General features: G+C 49.0%; 1 protein-coding gene and 1 pseudogene across 1 annotated transcript; one reads left to right on the forward strand and one right to left on the reverse strand.

Moving 5' to 3' along the window:
- Window positions 1-365: 365 nt before the first annotated feature.
- LOC111824093 (zinc finger CCCH domain-containing protein 4-like) lies at window positions 366-23,168 on the forward strand (the record flags this gene model as incomplete). Its single annotated transcript, XM_023747563.1, has 11 exons — window positions 366-381; window positions 13,035-13,045; window positions 14,161-14,380; window positions 14,659-14,769; window positions 16,829-17,051; window positions 18,241-18,419; window positions 19,064-19,160; window positions 19,269-19,408; window positions 20,486-20,593; window positions 22,303-22,414; window positions 22,969-23,168. Coding segments are annotated over exons 1-11 (1,404 nt in total), but the record flags the coding sequence as incomplete, so codon positions are not given.
- On the reverse strand, window positions 6,255-6,708 carry LOC111824094 (annotated as a pseudogene).
- Window positions 23,169-23,184: the final 16 nt, after the last annotated feature.

The following is a 23,184-nucleotide window of genomic DNA, read 5'->3' on the forward strand; positions in this document are numbered from 1 at the left end:
CCCCCCCCCTTTCTCCTTCACAGACCACACTTTGCCTTTTAAAAGAAATGCCACCCACATTCAGAGACACAAGTGCAGCAGTTTGGTGAGCTTTTACAACCATGTTTTTTTTTTTTTGGTTTTTTTTGGTTTTGTTTTTTGGTTTTGTTCTGTTTTGTTCTAATTAAATGTATCGTCCTGGGAACCGCAGCCCATCGCAGCCTGACTCCAGTTCCAGGAAATAGATTAGCAAAGGTCTGTTCCGCTCAGCTCAGCCCGCGCTGGGCTTCCGGGCCCCCTCGGGGGGTGCAGGTGCAATACTCAGAGGTGCTCACACGCTTTACTCGACCTCTCAGGAGTTCTCTTATGTCAGAAGTGTATGTCTTACAATGGGTTGGGATGGTAAGTAGCCTCTTTTATTGAGTAATTCAATTATCTCCCTCTTTTTCCGTCCCTCTCCTGCCTGCCTTCCTCCTCGCCTTTAGATCAAAGTGATGCTTGAGAGAGTGAATTGGTATGTTCAAATCAGGATTCTAGCCCGGTTGAGCCCTTTTATAGTTGCACATCCTTTCGATGTTTAATTTTTAAAAATATGACGTACACAGTTTTCTAAAAAAAAAGAAAAAAAAAGTGTTACTGTAACATGACAAAAACCTAAGTAAAAGGCCCCTATGTATGTTTTCAAGCCCTTGGTATGGTATACCTTCTTGTCAGTTCAATTCATTGCTTTGTCTCCAGCCCTCATCTTTGAAGAAAGTGGATACTTCAAGTCCATTTGTAGGAGACAAAGTTACTGAATCTGGTTTATGATACCTGCATTCAAGTTAATGCTCTCCCTCCCCTTTGCCCCACGTCCCCCCCCAAAAGATTGTGGTTCAAGTGGACCCCATTTTCTCATTTTACTCCAATGTCTCTTATGGTGATGGACGTTGAAATTAAGCAAGTCATTTGTAAAGTACTGTTGAAGCACCAAATCTGTAAAGTGTCAATACCCAGTCTCCTCTCCTTGTCTCCACTGTTCTTTGTTCGAAAGCACATGCCTGATCGTGAAAAGTTGATGCAAACGTGTTACACGCCCAGTCATGGTGGAGAGAACACTTCCCTCGGCCCCCAGCCCCCCTTCTCTACATGTACAAGGAAAAAACCGCGACAGAAATGACTTGCAGAACCGAACACTGTACTTCTGATGTGTTTTACAAGCATAAGTTCTCCCGTTAAAAGACAAAACACGTTGAAGTTCTGTTTTCCCTCTTGTCCACTTTTGGTCCCCGACATACTTGGGTGGAGAAAGCTTTTGCACACACAGCCCTCTTCCACTCCCAAAGATCAGGTTTCCTTTTTTTTTCCGCTCTTGGGAGAAGAGAAAGTTCACTGCCTTCAGATGAGGAAACCTGTAAATTGCAATGCCGTGGGCCACTTGTTCTTCCTCTCATGGTGTTCACAACCTAACTGCTGGGAAGTGATGACGTTAGGTGTGTAAAGTCTATTGTGGGAGAAAGAAATGTCCACACAGTACAGTGTCCTGCAAAAAAAAAAAAAAAAATGATGTCTGAAGCACAAACTGAACACACTTTCCAGGGCGCAAGGTCAGCCGAAAATGAATTGCATTTAAAGTTTCCCCTCCTTTGTGAAATTCCTCCTCCAGGAGCCAAGTGCAGAAACCCGCTGCTATAGATGAACCTTCCAGGGTTCAGGAGCTACTACGTTGCGGAGGGATGCTAATGGAACTTTACTTTGAAATGTTAAGGAAATAGGATTTCTTTTCTCAGAAGTTGAGCAATCCTATATCGCATTTGAAAACATTTCCCTAAACATTTAAAAAGCGCTCAGGCATATCCACACAAGGGTTTGTTGTTTTTACATTCTCAAAGGAATCTCATGTATCAAACCCAAGAAACCCCAGTAATTATGCCAGACTGTTTGGGTAGCCTTTGTTTTTGAAATGTCACAGTACTACTGCCTTTTTTCTTCCCAAAACTGATGTACCGGTATTCGTTAAAATTCAAATTAACGGATGTTGCAAAGAAAAAGAAAAGGGTGTCACTCAGAATACCTGATTTAACGGCAACTCTCATACACTTGTAAAATTTTGTATTCTCTGGGGAGAGGTTTACTCCGAAAGCAGTTAAAAATCTCCCAGTAGAATAAAAATCATTGTGACCAGGAAAACATGGATATTCTGGTCCTTAAAGCCCCTATTTTTCTTATTCCCCTCAAATTTGCTCTTCAAAAGAAAATAATAGGATTCCCCCCAAAAGGGCTTTCTATTTCACATTCTGTCCTGTCTCCCAGATAGGGTTTCATTAAATTTTTTGATCTTGAAAACAGCATTTTGTTTTTACATAGAGCTACTTTCTGAAGCCACAAAGGTGGCCTTTCCTTCGCCAGGAAGGCTGTTCCCCAGGGAAAACTTGGCACCTGGGGAAATGAAGGCTTTCCCAGGTGTTGCGTACCTGGCACGTTAGAGATGAATGGTTGACTCTGAATTTGTATGCTCCTGTCCAGTTGAATAGGGACAATTTCTGTATTGGGCCGGTTTATCTTTAATAATGCCTCGACCTCTGCTCCTTTCTCTTAGATCTTTTCCCTTTGCTGCTACAAGGGAAATGGATGTCTCAGGGTTGCCTTATTCCGTTAACATTTTTGTGGCTATTGCGTCCCAGAACCATCTTGTATAGGCCAGATCCAGATGCAGTCAATACGTCGATGGTGAAAATTGCTACTGAAACGGTTGCCAGGCCTCTGTGAATACCCTATTCCAGACAACCTAATTCTGGTGCCTGTGGATACCTTCTCGTACCAGAGGGAGTGGTTCTGACCCAGGTTAGGAGGTAGAGTGACAGAAAATAATTCAGAGCAAATAATGAAATCGCTAAGTTTCTAAACGAGCAAGGCATTTGCGTGTACCGTGGCAACGTTTCTGACCTAAGGAGGAGAGAAAAGGATGGATTCTGAGATTTCTGGCAGTTGGTATTTAATAAGCTGATTCAAGGACCCGTCGCAGCCGTCTGCTTGTAGGTGGAGGGGATCCTGTCAGAATGAGTGGTTTGAGGCTGGTTTCATAATTAAAACCTAATGGAAAGAGCGGAAAAGCTGCCTCATTGTCTGGGCTGCATATGAGGTTCATTTGGATAAATTAAGGTAAGACGTCGGAGGAGCCAGGTTTCATGGATTTGGGTTTCTAAATGTCGGCCTAGTCTTCGCTGCAGACCTGTTTTGCTTTTGGTAGTTCACAAAGATGCCGTTTTGAAGACTGTGCGGTGTTGTTGTTTTTTCCATTTAGTAACGAGATGAGGTTACATGGGCTGTTTTTAAATACATTTCTGACTCAGTTGATGGCAAGGTGAACGTCGTCACATCCTGCTGCTGGAATAATTTTTTAGCAGAACAGAGGTTATTTGCTTAGAGGTTATTTGGCCTTCTCCTGGCCAAATTGCTCTGGGTAGAGGATCTTGTGTGTTTTTTGTCATTTCATATGTGTCTGTTGGTGACTCAGCTCTCTTGTTTGTAAGGCAAGCGGTGACATCTTCCAAACATCGAGGGGCAGCAGGATATGAAAGAACAGTGTGGGCTTTGGCGGCAGATAAGCCCTGCCTGCAGTGTACGGTGGGCACAGATAACGCCCACTTCTCGGGTCAGTCAAATGGGCATATGCAGGACACCCACGCAGTGCCTGGCATTCAGTGAGTCTTGGTTTCTTTGTCTCCCTGCTGTCCCTACTAGAGAAAAATTGTCAATAGAATTTGCAGGCCGGTGGGTAAACAGAAGTCAGAATAACATCTGTGTTCTTGAGGGAAGTCTTGTCTTCCTCTTTGTAGGTTTCTGGTCAGCTTACTCCATTGCAAGGAGCTGATCGGGGTTGAAGCTAAGTGGGAGCCATCTTAGGGCATTTCTGGCTTGCATCATGTCCTTATTACAGATGCTAGAACAGTCATGCTGTCTTAAGCTTATGCTGACTACCTTCCTGTGTTCATCTTTTGCTGTTAGGATCTGAGTCTGCTACAGCCTTGGTAGGCCTCTAGCGCCTCACCCACAGCTAGGAAGTCACATCACCTTGAGCAAGTCCTTTACCCTCTCCAGGGCCTCTTAGAGAACCGAGCCAGGACTGTCCCAGCTCTCGGATTCGTCCACCCCATGGCTGAGTCAGTTAAGGTTTTGTTCGTCCATTCTGCAGCCAGGCTAGTCCCGTGCTTTTCTTGGAGCAGAAAAGTTTTTGGCAGGTGCAAGGAGCTCTTCTCTCCTTTGGACTTTATTTAGAGTTGGGCGGAGGTTGGTACTGCCTTTAACAGGCCTCATATTTCCTTGCCGTGCCTGACCTACCTTCTGCAGCTTCTGGCCACAGTAAGGAGTGGCTGCTATTTCTGTAGCTCCCAGTACCCAGCTGCAAGGTAAATGCCTTAGAAATGAGTTGTAAGGTCAGACACTATGTGGCTAGGTCACGGGCAGATCCATCAGAGAAACCTTGGCTCAGCAGCAAGCTCAGCACCTGGTTCCCTTGTCCCAGAAACTCCCAAGGCCATAAAGCCGAATACAGCATGGCTGCTGCCTGCTCGCGCCATCCTCTTCTGGTGGACGGAGGGTGGGAAGTGGTGAAAGGCCGGGAATGTGGGACCCAGACGGGAAGAGACTCCTCAGTCTGTCAGTTTCCTGGCCCTCCCAAAGGTGTGACAGTGCCGAACTGTCACGTGAAGAGCCTCATGTCCTGCCGGGGGCCCTCTGAGTGCGTCTGCATTGGCCACGTCAGCTGTCTGCTGAGAAACTGAAACAGAGCTGAAGTCACTTGTCCAAGGTCACAGAGCTAGTGGGTGTGGGGGCAGAGTTAGAACCCTGCTGCCTGTACTGAGCTCTGTACTGAATATGCTGTCCTGGATCTTGCATGGTATTTTTCCAACTGCAGCATGCAGCCATCAGTGGGATGTGATGTCCATTTGTTGATTTGTCTCCTACTTTTGAAAAATGAAATGGAAGAGGGTAGAAAAAGCAGAGTACAGCAAAGGTTCAAGGTGACTTCGTGAAACTTTTGAGAGAAATGTAGAGGAGATGTGGGTCTAAGTCAAGGTTTGAGAACCACTGCACATAGAATAGGATGGGGCAAACTGTGGCTCTCTGGCCACAGCCAGCCCACCCACCCTGTTGTAAGTAAAGTTTTATTGGACCACAGCTACACCTATTCGTTTCTATCTTCTGTGTTTGCTTTTGTGCTAAACAGCAGAATTGAGTAGTTGGGACAGAAACTGCCAAACCTAAAGTATTTATTTAATCTCTGGCCCCTGCGCTGGTATAATGTGCCTAGTGCCTGGTACGTCTGCACAGCAGCTGTGGTCCTCACTTTTGTTGTGGTGGTGGAGGTGGTGGAAAAGAATGGGAAGGAATACAGGTATTCCCTTTAAAATTGGCCCCAGAGAGAATGGGGTGTGCTACTGCCCTTCTGGGACCTGCTGTGGTTCCCGCATCCACGTTCCACTCCTCCCAATGGATGTAGACACCCAGGCCTGGGCTTTCGAGCCTTTAAATTGAAGGGATTTTCATTCATTAGAAGTAACTGGAGACTCTTGAGGCCCAGTGTAGAAGTGGATCGCAGCTAACATTCCCGCATAGCCTGACCCAAGGGAGCTGGGCCCAGACGCCAGTGTCACTTGGCTAAATGTCTGTTGCAGGTGGCTTGGAGAATTGCCCTCCTCATTTTCCTAGCAGACACCAGGGCTTAGGTTTCCTTGGGATTCCAGGCCCTGCCATTGCTCAGGACACTAAAACAACCTGGGAACCGCAGCCTCAGCAACAGAGGCAGGCCGGATCCCTGGGGTGGAGGGGCCACTGGTGGCCACTTTTATCCGTTCCCTTGATACACCCATCATGGATGGTTTATCATTACTCACTCTCTGGCCTATCAGGAAGCTCCACTAACACTTGGTGAATGAGTTTGCAACTAAAGACAACCCCTCAAGGACTTCGTGAGAGTTTTAAGTGATCCAGGTTGCTGCCTGAGACATGACCCAGTGTCTGTGTTGATGACATTGACAAAGAGGGTGTGGGATGCTGAGACTGATGCTGTGTGTGTGTAGAATCTATTCCCAGCACCTGCCCAGTCTGTACCTGGCCCTGTGCTGGGCTTAGGAAACTTGGGAGTGACTGCTAACCTCTTTCTTCTCAGCGCTCCAGGTGACCAGAAGTTAATAGCTGTATACAGATAATTGCAGTTAAAAAGTTTTTTAAAGGTTTCAAATGTACTAAATGTCTTTAATCATCCCATATTTTAATGGTACACAGTGCTTTCACTTGGCATCAATTAGGAGTTGGTTTTGAGACAATTCATTATTCCACCAGCTGGGATGATTACAGATGTCTCCTTTTCTTTGGGGTGACTCTGCCAACAGGGACAGGTTCCATTCTGTTCCAATTTGTGTGGCTGTATATGTCCATGTAGCAGCACAGAAAGTGGCTCCACTAGCTAACACGTCGTTACCATATTTGTCATGGAAATCTGGTATTCATTTCTGGTGGCTCTGCCTTGCCATTATCTGCTGAATGCTTTGAACTGGGAGACGACTTAGTGCATTTTTGGCCAATAGAATCATCGTGAAGCTGTCAGAACTGCAGCTGCGGGTTGTTGGAAATTCGCATCAAGTACCCTTGCAAAGAACCAATTGCAGTCCTTCCTAAGAAATTCTTTAGTGGTGTATGAAGTCATAGGCCAGGTATTTTTTAATAGAAAAATGTTAATACTTTGTCTTGGTTGAATGAAACCACATTGATTCCCCTGAAAAGATTATAAACAAGGAGAAGTCCTAGTTCACAAGTTAACTGGTTAGATTTTCCTCTCTGGAATGATAGACATCGCTTGTCCTTGGACGCCAACCAGCATCTTTCCAGCTTTAAGCAATCTGAAGCATCGTTGGCGTGAGAAGGTTAAGAAACTCTTTGTTGCTGAGAAGCAGATTTCAGAGGTTGATTGTCTGGAGAAACTTGGATCAGAGAGAGACCTTTATCAAGCACATGAGCTGTTTTCAGAACGAGAGAACGAGTGGGAGTGGAAAAGTAGCTACTCAGGCAAAGACTATGACACTGACTCTTAAGATCCTTGTAGCAGGCCGGGCTTTTCCTTGGCCAGCTTGTTTGAAGCTCTGCAGAAATGTTCTGTTTAAGTGGGTTGTGTGCTCCGAGGAACCCCAGTGCGGACACTCGGGGGGTGAAGCATTCCTTCTAGCATTTAGGGGACTTTGAATTTCTTTCCCTTGGATTCTCATTGCTTTCTGTCCGTCTTTGGATAAGTCTCATTTGTTTCTTTTGTTTTTTAATTTCTTTATTGATTAAGGCATTACATATGTATCCTTATCCCCATTGCCCTCCATCCCCCCATTCTTGCCCTCACCCCCCTGTTGTCTGTGTCCATTGGTTAGGCTTCCATTGGTTTTTCACTAGGATTCCTTGGGCCTTTCTGTGTACTTCTTATTCCCTTAACTATTCCAGTGTCTTTGGTCAGATTTTTAATGTCCCAATTCCCCGCACTTGATGGTTGCAAGGACCGCATTGGCCTCATGTCTTTGCGTAGGGATACTTTTTACTCTGAAGCATTTGTTCTGGGCTAGGTTGGTGGTAAGCACTTGACTCACGTGGTCTCAGGGAATTCTTCCCACAGGAATTCCACCCATCCGGGGGCCCCACCACCGCCTTCCCTTCACAGTTGGAAGGGGAGCAACAGAGTGAGTGTCTAAGGAACTTGCCCAGTGTCTTACTTAGTACCTCCCTTTGGCATTTCTTGGAACACTTTTATTTAGGATGTTTTCTGTCTTATTTTTTCCAACTCAATTATAAAATTTAGGGGAGGAGTTGTTTTATCAGTTGGCCTGATGAGTAAACTACTCTTCCTCAGGTAATTTCTAATTGTTTCAAGAGTAGCAGTTAAGAACTGGGCCTGGAGTTAGAAAGTCCTAGATTCTGGCTCCGGTTCTGCTTCTTCCTGCTTTGATCCTATGGGTGAAATTTCTTCCCATCTGTGAGCCTCAGTTAGCTTTTCTGTAAACTGGACAAACTAAATGAATCACTGTGGAACAGGGTTGTTAACGGGTTTCAGAGCGAGCTCGGTAAAGGGGGGAGAGCTCAGCCGCCTGGTGCCTGCATGGAAGTTGCTGCTACAGAATGTTTGGAATGAATACTTCCTGCTGCACTAATGCATTCAGGCATTCATTCAACAAATGTTTACCCACATTCTGTCATGTGTTAGGTAGGGTTTAGGCACTGGACTTTATAAGACTGAGGTACCTAGGCAGGTGTTGGAGTTAAGGAAACCAGGGGAGAGGTGAGGCCCCCACCCAGGACTCCAGCTCTCTGCTGGAAATTTAACTTCCTAGGACCTTGACACTCCCGTTACCTTGCTGAGATTGTCCCTACTTAGGGCATCTTTTAAAGCTTTTTATTATGGAAATTTTCTAACAATCAAGAGAAAAGAACATAGTATCATAGATCACCATATACCCACCCCCCAGTTTGACCGATGATAGACATCCTGCCAGTTTTGGTTCATCTCACCTACCTCCATCTCCCTTGCATAGTTTAAAGCAGTTCCCAGATCTTACCTCGTTTCACCATAATCATACCTAACAAAATTAACATTAATTAATATTTCAACTACCCAGTCCGGGGTCGGATTTCTCCAATTTCCCCCACATTGACTTTTGGCAGTAGGTGTGTTCCTGTCTGGGTCCGGGCACCGGGCAGGCTGTCCTGCTCTTGTTGAAGTGAGGCGTTCAGCGAGCTGGTGACCCGGGTTGCTGGTGGTTGGGCTTCTCTTCTGTCATTGGTCTGTGCTTGCAGCCCCAGGGGCATCCGTGATGTGAGCATGTTACCATGGAAATAGTGCGATGTCACAGAGCCAGTTGTGACCACAACTGGGAGTGTTGAAGGAGAGAGAGGAACAGAGCCCATTTGCTCTTGATTTCTGGTCGATGAACCTAGGTTGTAAGGACACTGAAAAACATGTGCAAGACCCAAAGGTTTATTTCAAGAATTTCCTGCCTCTGAAAATCCCTCAGTGAGGTTCTCCTCCCAAGGGCTGTTTCATGTCTTAAATCAAGGGAAGGTCTCGGCCTTCTGAGGTCTCAGGCACGAGCCCTGAGCCAATTTTCTAAAAGGAAGCCTTCGATCCTAGTAAACGACTGTCCCAAAGGGTCGGATTTGGGGTTCCTTAAACATTTGAAGAGGCAGAGCTTCCTTGTAATTTTCGTAATTTTGTCCCTAGTTAATGGGTCATTCAGAGCCTACCCAGGCAATTTGTTGAGAGTTTGGGCAGTTAATGATCATAACCCTGACCTTCACATTAACCTAGCCGTCTCTTGTCAAGGGCTCTCATGATCTTCAGGTAATAGCCACTGCTCCCATGAGTTTCCATCTTTGTTGTTCTCTCTCTCTCCCCCTCTCTCTCTCTCTCTCTCTCTCTCTCCCCCTCTCTCTCCCTCCCCCCTCCCCCTCCTCCCTCCCCCCTCTCTAAGCCAGGTGGATTCACAAGCCCAAGCCCCTTTGAACTTCCATCCCTCTGTCTTGTCTAGAGAATTTCCATGTTGCCAAGCTTTGTGTGAGGCACCTTTGTCCCTTCTCTCTAGGGCTCAGCTCTCCCTGTGCCTTTCCCTCCTGGTCAGCCACTTGGTTATTACTCTCTGGTCTCGCCTAGATTAGAGCTGAGAAAGGGGAGATGTCCATTTGTCAGTTTCACCAGGATTTGTTAGGAGAGGATGGTATTGGATCAAGAGAAGTTGGGACCTTGTTGGCCAGCAGTTAGCAGTGGTCGGTCCCAAAGGGAAGTTATAGCTTTTCCTTAGAGAAATGCATCCCAGTGAACATTCAGCCAGTAATGGAGAGTTAATCTATGCAGAGGCACATTCATGCTAGCTGGTTCTTAAAACCGGTAGCTACTGTTTGTCTGATACTCCCTCTGTGCCTGCCTCCATGTCAAGGGCTTTGTCCATCTTATCTCCTTTAACCCCTTGAGGTGGGTACTATAGTTATCCCATTCTGCAGATGAGAAAACCAAGGCTGGGGTTATGTATACCAAGAGTATACTCTGGGGAAGAGGAAGAGCTAGTTGAGTTACTTGGTCTGCAGAAAAAAAGCCAGATGCCCAAATCTGTAGGCTGGTAGGTGGGGCCAGCCTACTTTGAAACTCGGAAAAAGTACTGTCTTTGCCAAGCCCATGGTATGTGATTGAACCCAACATGCTTGTCTGTCCTGTGGCTGAAGAGGCATCCAGATATATTCTTTGACCTGAGAGGAGGAGCTGGCTGTCACCAGCTCTGCTAATGGAAACTTAAATGCCCCGGAAGTTTAGGCTAGGAGTTGAAAGGCAGATCTGACTCTAGACTTCTTCCCAATTCCTCCCAGGTGCCTGTTGCAGGCACGGCTGGTTTCCTGTCCCTGATGGCTCGGCAGGTCGGCCCTGCTGCAGCCGTCCTGGGGCATTGCTCTGGGAATTAGGTGGTCTCTGCCCAGGCCGAACGCTGCAGGGTTTCTCCTGCATGCTGGTCTCAAGAGAGCTTGATTGAAATGATTAGCGCAGCGGGGCGTCCCCCACTTTTCTTGGGGGATTATGTCACAGTCTATTAAGCGTGCTCCCTCGGTATTTAATCCCGCTCTGACATGGATTTTGCTGGCAGCCTGTGAAGTGGCGCTGCTTAAACCTGGTTGCTGTTTTGTGGAGGCTGCCTCTGTGCAGTCCTTCCGGTGGCCCTCAGGGTTTCTACCCGTCCCAGTTAGTTTGATTTTCTTTCTGTTGGACAGTCCGAAGGAAATAGGCCCCGTATTCATGCAGGACGTTTAGCTGGGACTCCCCATTGTTAGCAGAGGGCATCCTCTCAGGTGAACAGAAGTTTGCCCAGGGCTCTGAGGAGTTTTGAGAGCATGGGGCGGCCAGATGGCACTGAGAATGCGCAGTGGTCAATGGAATGTGATTGTCCCAGTGTCCCCTCCAGTATCCTGTTCCCCTTCACAAATCACCAGAGATTTTTTAAAATCCTATTTATTTTTCAGCTTCTCCCAAATCTAAGGAAACAAAGTGTCCAGTATTCACTACCCGTTTTGTAAAACATTGTGTGAAAAAGTCCCATGGTAGTTTCTCAGCCCAGATATGATGGGGGCTGTTAATATAGATAACGCAGAGAACTCTCTGGCTGAAAGTCTTTGTGGCGTGGAGCTGTCTTGGTAAGTCCTTTGGCATTTGGAAGGCTTGCTTCTGCAATCATTCCTGATGATGGCAAAGGCTTTGGAGTTGCTTGGGTGGTCTTTTGTGGTCCCACCCGCAGGTGTCAGATGTAGAGCAGCCTGTGCCTTGGTCTAAATCAGCGTGCAGCAGCAGGAGAGGGTGGAGGCCTAAGCTGACCCTGGGCAAGACCTTCGCCTGCTGTGCCCGGGGTCCTTGCCCAGGAGCGGGCACGGGTGAGAGAATGTCGGGAGGTGCCAGCCACCCTGGCTCAGCTGCCAGAGACCTGTATCACAGAGGCTTCCTTGTGGACTGGATTTCTTGTAATTTGTATCTTTTCCTGTTTGGAGAATGCAGAGAAGGAGGTGCTCAAGGACCTGGCACAGAGAAGATGCTCAGGAATGTTTGTGGCATTAAGTAGGCGGTGATGAGAGGTCTCCCCCTTATGCCTCACTGAGCAGGAAGGACAGTGGGCTTAGGGGCGGGAAACAAGTCCATTCTGGTGCTTTTCGTGTCACCCCCGGCTGTCTGACCTCGACTAGTCCCCCCTCACCTACTCTCCCTCCTGTTTGAAATGAAAGGGTGATGGCGTCCCACTATCCCTTCTGCTCTGCGGGCTTTCTCCTGGTTCCAGAAAGCTCTTTTGCTGTTGGCAGTCTTGGCCTTTATGTCTTCTATCTGGACTTCTAGGAGCCTAGGCAGTTCCTCTCGAACTGTGTTCCCTCCATCCCTGTCCTGGGATTCTGGGTACTTTATGCCCGTGTCCCTCTCAGCTTTTTCCTTTCCAGACTAAAGTGTTGAGAGGGATGCTCTTTATAGCTTTTCTTCGTGGATACCAGCCTCTACCTCTCCGATCTGTCTCTGGGCCTTCCCCAGCTCCCTTGTGTGTCTGCCTGTCTAGTCTGTCTGGCTCTCCCGGTATTTCTCCTGAGGTGTGGTCACCTGGCCCGCCCCAGTGTTCCCCTCAGGCACACATCTTCTTGTCTCCAGAAACCACTCTCCCAGTGACTTCCCCAACTCCAGACAGCAGGAATTGGCCATGCCGTTGAATAACAGCGTCTCCCTTGGGTTGGTGAGCTGGCCCAAACCAGTTTCCCCAGTCAAGTGGCACTTTTGCTGTGGGTGAGGCCATTCCAGCAGAATTGCCTTCATCCCAGTAGAGCTTTGCTCGGTGCCACCCCTCGTTCTGTGGGCCACACCCCAGCCGGAAGGTGCCTCACTTGTCAGGAATGCTGCCTTCTCCAAAGTTTACTGGGCGTCTTCCTGTGAGGCCAGCCCAGGGCAACCTGGCCCTTTACAGGGAAACAACATGAGAAGCACATGGGTCATCTCTCTGTGTTGTTTCCTTTGAAGCATTCAGGTTCTCTGTCTAGCATTCTGTTCGAGAGCTGCCCCTGACTCTGCTGGGGTATCTGGTGGGGCTGGGCCACTTGTTTTAAGCTGATCTGACCCCTCTGAACTGGGAATGAGAGTGTACACAGCCCTTCTTGAAGGTGTTGATGCTTAGGGAGCAGCACCAAGGCAGACAAAGGGAGCGACACAGTGGGAGGTCTGTGAAGTCGTCCGTTCGTTCGTTGTTTCCCCGCAAAGCCTGAGAGAGCCGGGCGCTCCCGGGCCAGCTGCCTGATGAGCTTGTTTCCACCCCGACCCTGGGCCCATCTGAGCGGCTGAGGCCTTTTCTGCCCGGATTAGTTCCCTTTGGTAGCCTTTTGGGTCCCTTCATTACATTGCTCTGTTATCTTCATTTGGGTTGGGTCCTGTTTCATTGATAAAGAAGTCATTTTTTTATGCCCTCATACATACTTTTCCATGTCATGCATGAGGAACTTTGGAAACATTTTAAAATTTTTATTTATTTTTTTAAAACCAGCTTCTGTGCTTGTGAGTACTGTGTCTGTGGGTTTGGCTCAAAAACTGGATTCTTTTCCCAGCTATTCCTTTCTTAACCCTGTTTATCCCCAACCCTCCCACCCCATACCCCATAGATATTTAGACATTTAGAGTCCTGTTCGCAGCATCTGTCATGGCAGGAGAGCGCTTTTTTAATAACTAGGGGTAGGGTGGTATTGGGGGGAGTGGAAAAGTTAGGAAATCTAGACTGGGGGGCCAGAAGGGATACCCAGAAGTGAGGCAAGTCAGGTGGGAAACAGGGTGAGCTGCAGGTGGGGGCTGGCCCCTCTGCAGGCACTCTCACTGCTGTCATGTGAGGACCTCACGGGGTCTGGGGCCTGGGACCCTTCCCCTCACACCTTTTAGCCACTCAATCCCCCCTGCCTCCAGCCCAGAGCCATGGAGCTGAGGGTGTGGGTCAGACCCCAGAGCCTGTTCACTAGTGTGTCCTCGGGCCTGCCTGGGGGTAGGGCCCAGGAATCTGCAGGCCACCCCTGGATCGGAAGCATGGCCTTCTCTCCACTGTGCACAGCTACCACCCTCAGCTCACAGGGCGCATCCATAGCTCTGGGGCCAGTGGCGACCCCAGGCCACTGCGCCTGGGAGGGATGCTGGTCGTGTTCCGTGAGAGAAGCAGGCTCTGTGGTCAAGTGCATCTCAGAAGTGCCCTGAAGCCAAGATGCACAGGTTTCTTGACTGTAGGACTTGCGGGAACTTCTGTTACAGCGTTAAGCATTGTGGTTCCCCAAGGTGGGGATTCCCTCAACTAACTTGACCACAGAACCTCGTCACTTTTCTTAGAATTCTAGTCCTAGGGAACAGTTTGGGAAATACTGCTCCTACCGGCGTCGGTCCCTGTCCCCTCCCCCAGCCGCAGCCCCAGCCCTAGCCAGGACAGCTGAGAGCAGATGCGGTCCTTTAGGAGGAGGGCGGGGTGGGATGGGGGGCAGTGGACCCCAGGTCCCGCCAAGGCCTCTGGCAGGGATTCCAGGTCTCTTTCACAGCGGTCAGGCCCTCCATTCCTGCCAGCCTTGGCCAGCCCAGAGCCCTCGGGCCTGTGTTCCTCTCAAACCTGTGTTCATGCTGGCTTTGGGGTTGGTTTGTAGGGAAGATGGTGAGTTGGAAGAAGGTGAACTGGAGGATGATGGGGCAGAGGAGACCCAGGACACCCCTGGAGGCCCTGAGAGGAGCCGGAAAGAAAAAGGGGAGAAGCACCACAGCGATTCTGACGAGGAAAAGTCTCACAGGAGGCTGAAACGGAAGCGGAAGAAAGAGCGGGAGAAAGAGAAGAGAAGATCGAAAAAGAGGAGGAAATCTAAGCACAAGGTAGGTCCGGAGGGTTCTCGGGCCTGGGCCTGGCGGAGAGCCCCAGGGGCCGAGCTTGTCTTGTCAGGCCAAAGAGCACTCCTAATAGTGTTGTTTTTTCCTTCCTCAAATTGGATCAATAGCTCATGCTCCATTGCTGCTAAATGCCCGTAGGTAAGGTGTTTCACAGCGAGCACAGAGCCCTTCCGGCACATTCCAGCAGTGCTGTCCCCGGGGCTGACTGCCAGAGTGACCTGCCTGCAGCAGAATCGCTAAGTCCACTTCCCCTGTCATTGCAGCGCCACGCATCTTCCAGCGATGATTTCTCCGACTTCTCTGATGACTCAGATTTCAGCCCCAGCGAGAAGGGGCACCGCAAGTACAGAGAGTACAGCCCCCCGTACGTGCCGGTGAGTGACTGCTGGTCAGGGGCTCCATGGAGTAAAACTGCTTTCCTAAGCACCTTGCCCTATGCTGGGCATTCTTGCATGGCACTTGACATGGATTTTAACCTTGCAAGATTAGGTGTTGTCTATATATATATATTTAATGTATTTTTATTGATTTTAGAGAGGAAGGGAAAGTGAGAGATAGAATCATCAATAATGAGAGAGAATCATCGATTGGCTGCCTCCTGCACATCCCCTACTGGGGATCAAGCCTGCAACCCAGGCATGTGCTCTGACCTGAATTTGAACCGTGACCTCCTGGTTCATAGGTCGAACCACTGAGCCACACCAGCTGGGCAGATTAGGTGTTGTCTTTATCCCCATTTTACAGGTGAGAAAACCGAGACTTAGAAAACTTCAACCAGGTTTCACAGCCCTGAAGTGCAGGAATGGGGGTTTGAACCCAGTTCGTGACTGACCTCTATGAGCCATGCTGTTAGCACTTCTCGATGCCACCTTTTCCTGTGGCCTTTGCCGTGTGTCTCCTATCCCCTATCCCCGGGAAAGATGCTGACTTGTCCCTGTCATAGCTGACTGTTTGACACTGTTCAGAAATGACTTTTGTGGAAAATTAGCAAGAGAATGAAATGGTTTTAGGAATAAATTATATCTCTGACCTTAAGCAAACATAAAGTTAAATGATCTATTCAGTTAGTATGCTCTCCCCCCACCCCAGCAAAACTGATAAGAAAAAACATTAGCATAGCTTTTTGAGTTTTAAAAATACTTTTAAAGCTAGTAGCTCTTAAAGATGCCCCAGTTATCATATGACTCAGCACCATCCATTATTACAGATAATTTATTGTAAGGCATAGTTGACATTGATCTAACGGAGATTCAGACTGTAAACCTGAGGGAGGCAGGGAAGGGAGGAAACACTGAGCTTTAATTGGGAACTGGTGTCGGGGCATTTTAAGATCCGCTGAAGTAGTTGTGTGTCTATCTACCTATATTTTGTATTTTCTCTCTCTTTTTTTTATAATGAGTGTGGGTTATTTAAAAATAGACTGTTTTTTAGAGCAGTTTTGGGTTCATAGAAAATTAAGTAGATAGTACAGCTCCCTCCTTACCCCACCCCGTTTCTCCTGTTTTTAACATCTTGCATTAATGTGGTTGATACATTTGTTGTAATTGAGGAGCCGATATTGACTCATTATTAGAGTTCATACCTTTACATTAGGGTTTTATAGTTCTTTGGGTTTTAACAAATGTATAGAGTATGTATTCACCATGCACTATCATATAAAATAGTCTCAACTCCCTAAAAATCCCCTCTGCTTTCCTCCTCCCTGAGCCCCTAGCAACCACCAGTGTTTTTACAGTCTCTAGAGTTTTGCCTTTCCCAGGATGTCAGTCAGGCTCATACAGTTGTAGCCTCTTCAGTTGGCTTTTTTTCAATTAGCAGCATAGTTTACGGTTCCTCTGTTTTTCATAGCTCCATAGCCCATTTTTTTTAAATTGCTGAATAATAAATGCTCCATTGTCTGGATGTGCCACAGTTGGTTTATCCATTCATTGCCTGAGGACATTTTGGTGGCTTCCATTTGTGTGTGTGTGATATATAAAATATATATTTAACTTGATCCAGTATCTCCTGGCACCAGCACACTTTGGAAAGCATCATTTGAAATGGCTTTCTAGTTTGGTTGCCAAGCAGGTAATTAATTGAATTCCCAGACCCCAGGAAACTTTTGACCAGGAAGCACCCCTTCTGTCTACCAGGCCTCCTCCCCAATGAGATTGCTCTATAGCCCTGGGAATAGCCCTACTCCCCCCCGCCCACCCCCCCCCCCACACTTTCTCCCTTGTTCTTCAGGGATTGTGGGGTCTGTTCTCCATTTTCTTTCAAGCTGTGGCCCTTTCTGAAGAACAGAAACATCTGGGCCTACTGCCTAGCTCTCACTCAGGTGGGGACCAGTCCCCCAGTAGCTCGAGGATGGTACCTCTCCCAGGGATAGTGAGGGTCTCGGTGGTCTGCACCCAAGGCCCTGGGGCCCGCTCACCCTCCTCTCCCTGGCAGTCCCACCAGCAGTACCCCCCGTCACACAGCACGTCCCTGCCCAAGAAGTCCTACTCTAAGATGGACAGCAAAGGCTACGGCATGTACGACGACTACGATAACGAGCAGTACGGGGAGTATGAGGGCGACGAGGACGAGGATATGGGCAAGGAGGACTACGACGACTTCACCAAAGAGCTGAACCAGTACCGGCGCGCCAAGGAGGGCAGCAGTCGGGGCCGAGGTGAGACCCCAAGCTTCTGCTCCAGGGTGTCTGAGCAGACCTGGGGCTGGGGGCTGGAGGGGCGGTGCAGAGTGGGCCAGGCCTGGTTGTCTCTGTGCTCACAGAGCCTCCAGTCCAGGAGAAGAGACGGCAGTCGTTTAGGGCTGAGATAAGTACGGAAGGAAAGGTTTGGGGGAGTTAGCCACGTGAGCAGAAGGCCAGTGCTGAGGCCCTGGTTGGGATGGAGCCAGGCTGGTATGAGGCAGGGAGAGGGAAAATTCACTTCCTGGTGCGCAGCGAGGGGAAAGAAAAGGGACAGCTTCTCACATCTGGGCCAGGGTGACTGGCAGTTGGATGCCACAACCCTCAGTAGCCCCCTCCCCCATCCTCAGCTCATATCACCTGACAAGGTGTGACTGCAGCCTGTGGGCCTGCCACACCTCTGAACCTTGAACTCTGGCCGTTAGAAGGATGGTAGGGGAGGGCAGAGCACCAGAGGCCCAGCCTCCCCTCTTAGAACCATCTCCTGCCAGTGAGAATTTCCACCCCAAGGGGGCTTCCAGAACCTTCTAGCTCAGAGGTTCGTATCCCCGCCTAAGGCCCAGTTGTTGTTTGAGTGGCCGTCTATCCCTTCTTTTTTTCAGCCGTCTTTCACGGACACCTCCCTGACAGGCCTTGCTCTTTGGGGAGATTCTAGATTAGTGCTGTCCTGTAGAAGCAGAATGCAAGCTACCATGTGACTTAGTTTTCTAGCAGTCACCGTTAAAAAGTAAAAGCAAATAGATGAAATGAATTTTAACAATATATTTTATTTACCTTATACATTCAAAAGCTTATTTCAACACGTTTGCAAACTAGGCAGATGTGATATTTTACATTCCCTCTTTTTTCCCCACTGAGTCTTTGCAGTCCAGATGTACTTACCCTCACAGCATCTCTTTGGTTTGGTCAGCCCCATTTCCGGTGCTCAGAAGCCACATGAGGCTGGTGGCTACCATATCGTACAGTGCAGCTTTCAGTGTAGTGAGTGCTGTGGCAGTCATGTGCCTGCAATGCTGAGGCACCCCATCAAGGGGACCAGGGGAACCATCAGTCTGCCTGGGGAAGCTGGGAAGGCTTCTTGGAGGAGGAGAGGAGGGTGAAATGATTGACCTCAGGGGCAGACAATGGGTTAACATCTCTCTTGTTGGTGGGGTCTACTCCCGCTCAGGCGTTCACTTTCTGAATCACCGTGCAGGCAGTCGAGGCCGTGGCAGGGGCTACCGGGGCCGAGGAAGCCGTGGAGGGTCTCGGGGCCGAGGCATGGGCCGGGGCGGCCGAGGCAGGGGCAGAGGCTCCATGGGAGACCACCCAGAAGATGAAGATGACTTTTATGAAGATGAGATGGATGTAAGGCTTTCTACTGCCCGGGAATGGGGGAATGGCTGGTGGGCTGCATGTACTGTGGGGGGTGGCCTGTAAGGCTAAGGAAAGCAAGCATCAGGCAGGCTTATGTGTTTTAAATGTTCATGTATGATTTTGAAATTGAAAAAACTTTCATATGATTCAAACTGAACAGATACCAAAGGGTGAGCTGTGAAAATTACATCTTCTTCCAGCGACTTAATTCCCGTCCCTGGAGACAGGGTTCCCGAGTGGCTCTGGAAATGATTTAGGCCTTTGCAGCTGGGGGCTTATTTACTCGCTGTGCTGTGTGCAGAGAACTGCCACACTCACTGCCGTGTCCCTGCCGAGACCTTTCTGTGCAGTCCTGTTCCAGCGGCACAGCTGTCCATTGTGTACAGAGGTGCCCTAATGGATTTGCCCGGGGGGTGGGAGTTTTAAGACTGATGACTGCACAGAAAGGATTAAGACCACCCATGCTCAGGCTGGGTCATGTGAGGAGGGGACACAGGCCTGAGGCCCAGATTCCTCAGCTGCTATTCTGAGTCTGAGGTTGTCCTTGAAACCAAAAGGCAAAGGGGCAAAATGTATAGTTGGGGACCGTGTTCATTGTTCCCCATGTGACACCTTTCTTCTTTCTGAAATTCCAGTATGGAGAAAGTGAGGAACCAATGGGAGACGAGGATTATGACGACTATTCCAAGGAGCTAAACCAGTACCGCCGGTCCAAGGATAGCCGAGGACGAGGTGGGCAGGGGGCCCGGAAGTTGACGAGTTGGTGGGGCTCCCTCTGGCAGCTGTTAGAGTTGGGTTCTGGGGACAGGCAGTGGTTGATGCCATTTCTCTCCTCCGCAGGGTTAAATCGAGGCCGTGGCCGGGGTTCCCGAGGCCGAGGCAAAGGGATGGGCCGCGGCCGAGGTCGAGGTGGCAGCCGAGGAGGGATGAACAAGGGTGGGATGAACGATGATGAAGACTTCTATGATGATGACATGGGCGTGAGTCAACTCTTCATTCTGATCTGATGTGTTTACCCAAGGCCGCTCCTTGGATATTTTTTTCTCTTTAATGAGTTGTCCTCTGAGGCTGACCCTGGCCCCCTGCTCCCAGGAGCCGTTCCCCATAGGGCCAATAAGCACTAATCATCTCTCATAGGGATGCACTGCTAGTGAGACCCTCTCTTTTGTGTTTTGTTGTGTGTGTGTGTGTGTGTGTGTTTTCAATGTTAATCTCACCCAAGGATATTTTTTCCCCCATTGATTTTTAGAAAGGTGGGGGGAGAAACATCGATGTGAGAGAGACATATTGGTTGGTTGCCTCCCACGCGCACCCCAACCAGGGCCTGGGGATTGAACCTGCAACCCTAGTACATGCCCTTGACTGGGAATCAAACTGGCGACCTTTCGGTGTGCTGGTCAACGCTCCGACTATTGAGCATCACTGGCCAGGGTAAGACCCTCTGTTTTTTTGTTTTTTTATTTTATTGATTTTTTACAGAGAGGAAGGGAGAGGGATAGAGAGTTAGAAACATCGATGAGAGAGAAACATTGATCAGCTGCCTCCCGCACACCTCCTACTGGGGATGTGCCTGCAACTAGGGTACATGCTCATGACCGGAATCGAACCTGGGACCTTTCAGTCCACAGGCTGATGCTCTATCCACTGAGCCAAACCGGTTAGGGCAAGACCCTCTGTTTTTTAAAACCACGTCTTTGTGGCACCTGCAGTCACCCCGAACAAGTCTCTAAGACATGGAAGGTTCTAGGTGACCCATTCAGTTATCCCTGGAGAGTGTTACAGGAAGGCACGTGCCTCTGCCTCCAGGAGGTGGATGTGTTCCTGCACAAGTGTGTGTGCTCGAGTCTCCATGGCCAACAGCTCCAAGTGCCAGAGCTGTGCTTATCCAAGCAGCACTCCATACTGTGGGCTCGGACTCCTGTGGCCTCGGTGTCAGATGTAACTGGCTGCTAGACAACTCCTATTACTCTTCTTCACTCAGATGGTCTCCACCTGACCCGCGGGGCCCTCACCGCCCTCGCTTTTCATTCACACTCTGTGTTCTGTGTCCCTAACAGGATGGCGGTGGAAGCTACCGGAGCCGTGACCATGACAAGCCCCATCAACAGTCTGACAAGAAAGGCAAAGTCATCTGCAAATACTTCGTGGAGGGGCGGTGCACATGGGTAAGGGGTCAAAGGATCGGGGTGCTGAGCAGGGCAGCAACCTCCCAGAGGACACGGGCCCTGGGCACGCTCTGGAGGCCACCTCATTGGGCAGGGCCGGTGTTGGTGGGAGTGGTTGGCTACCGAGAGGTGAGGTGCCTCTGGGGCCTGGGAGACTCGGTTCTCCTCTCAGAGGGACCGAAGGGCCGGAGCAACAGGACATCTGGGTTTTTCTGGTTTGGGGAGGATATTTTTGGCCAAAGTTCTCAACAAATCTGAACAGCCTCAAATGTTGTATTAAGATTGATACTAATGCAGAGATGTACATATTCTGGTTAGTTACTGAACTTTAAGACATCCATAGAAAAGGAGGGGCAGGAATCAGGCCAGCCTTGAACTTCACAGCAGAGTTGAATGCCACAAGATGGACCAGTGGCCACAGAATTCTGAAGGAAACAATATAACCCAATGTTAGTCAGCCAGCCTTTTTTTTTCTTTTAATTTTTTAAATATATTTTTATTGAGAGAGGAAGGGAGAGGGAAGAGAGAGATAGAAACATCAATGATGAGAGAGAATCATTGGTTGACTGCCTCCTGTACGCCCCCTACTGGGAATCAAGCCCACAACCCATGTGCCCTTGCTGGAATGGAACCCAGGACCCTTCAGTCCCCAGGCCAATGCTCTATCTACTGAGCCACACTGGCTAAGGCTGTCAGCCAGCTTTTTATTCACATTTAGCGTCAGTGGACAGATATTGGGAAACATGCACCCAGGAAATACTGCACCTCTGTGTATGTCTAGAAAAACGTGTACTTCCTATAAGTGTGCATGTGTATGTAAAATATTCCTTATTACAGTCAATTCATATTATTTTTAGAAGCTCGTAATACATATAAACAAAATGAATAGGCATTCCTGAGAATAAGACTTTTGAAACAAGTATACAACCATTTCTATGTTTAGTTTACCTTGGTGTTGTTTCGTTTGGATTGTGTCATAGTGCAAATAACAAAAATGCAACTCCACCAGCTTAAGCACATAGGTGTTTACCCCTCAGAATAGTGTGGGGTGGGTAGACAGTACAAGGCTTGTGCAGTGGTCTGCGGCACGCTGCGGGACCACGCTCCTTCCTCGGCTTAATTTTGCCGTGCTTGAGCATGTGGCTTTTGTCTTCATGGTTGCACGGTGGCCGATCTTCTCCAGGCATCACATCTAAAGGCTAGAGGAAGAAAAATAGGTGGTGGGATTTTTAAAAAATTGAGGCAATGTTGTCCTCGTAGGGACTTTTGCCTACACCTGTGGCCAAAACTTTAAGGGAAGCTGGGAAATGGAATATTTTTAGCCAGGCACATTCTTCCTCAAGCAGAACTGGGGTTCTGTTAGGAGAAAGCATAGGACTGGACACTGGTTGTCATGCAGTAAATAGTGAAAAATAGTAGATAAGAGAAAGAAGGGAAGGAAAGAGAAGAGTTAGAAGGAGGCAGTGAAAGGCAAGGAATAGAGACGGGAGGAAGGAGGCTGTGGGAGAGGGAGGCAGGGGCCCCAGGGGGAGCGCACACGTGGTCAGAAGTGTGAGGTTGGTGGGAAACCTGCCTGTCCCTGAGGGAAGGGGGCTTCGTTCTGTCGTTGGTCCCTCTGCTTCAGTGGTGACAGAGTAGCGTTTTCTTGGAGAAGGATCAGCAAGGGCTTCCCGTACCACCGCCTGACCTTTCCATTGCTTCTCTTCCAGGGAGACCACTGTAACTTCAGCCATGACATCGAGCTACCAAAGAAGCGAGAACTGTGCAAGTTTTACATCACCGGGTTTTGTGCCAAAGCCGAGAACTGCCCCTACATGCACGATATCCTTTGGCGCCCACATCTCTGATTGAGGGGCAGAGCTCTCCTTGTCGGTAGTAACAGCTGACCTCCCCTGTGCTTCCTCTCGCCCTGCCAGTGCAGTGTCGAGCTTTCAGTGCATCTGCATCTCACTTAACCCTCACATCTGTCCTATGACGGGCCTGCTGTTCCCATTCTGCAGATGAGTAAACTGAGGCCCACACGTTAATATGTTCTCTTTACATATACTCTGGGGACTGGCCTATGCCATTGCCTGTTATCTTTCTGAGACTTTCCAACTGGCTGTGTAACCTTGGGCACATCATTGAACTTCCCTATTCCTGCTGAGTGAGGATTCGAGGACACAGCCCCGAGGCCAGCAGGTGGGGCGGGAAGCACCCTAAGGCAAGAGTCTGAGAACTGGGGTCTCATTGTGTCTGCTGCCAGCCTGCTGTGCCACCCAGAGCAGGTTACTTCACCTCTCTGGGCTCCAGTTTCCTCATCTCCAAAACAGGGTCGGGTTCTGCCCTCGGGTGGGTTCCACGAGGTGAAGCATTTGCCTTAATTTGCCATGAACGCGATTTTCCGTGTAAGTTATACCACACGACTGGGAACTGCATCAATGGTGACGACTGCATGTTTTCCCACGATCCCCTGACCGAGGAGACGAGAGAGCTCTTGGATAAGGTAAGGTCTGGGGGGTCGGCCGCCACAGCTGACAGGAACCAGGAGCTATGCCTTCTGTGGACTTGGCTCTGCAGCCGCCCGCTGGCCTCTGCAGGACCAGAATTCC

The sequence above is a fragment of the Myotis lucifugus genome, unplaced genomic scaffold (assembly GCF_000147115.1).
Source record: "Myotis lucifugus unplaced genomic scaffold, Myoluc2.0 scaffold_908, whole genome shotgun sequence".
Taxonomy (NCBI): Eukaryota; Metazoa; Chordata; class Mammalia; order Chiroptera; family Vespertilionidae; genus Myotis; species Myotis lucifugus.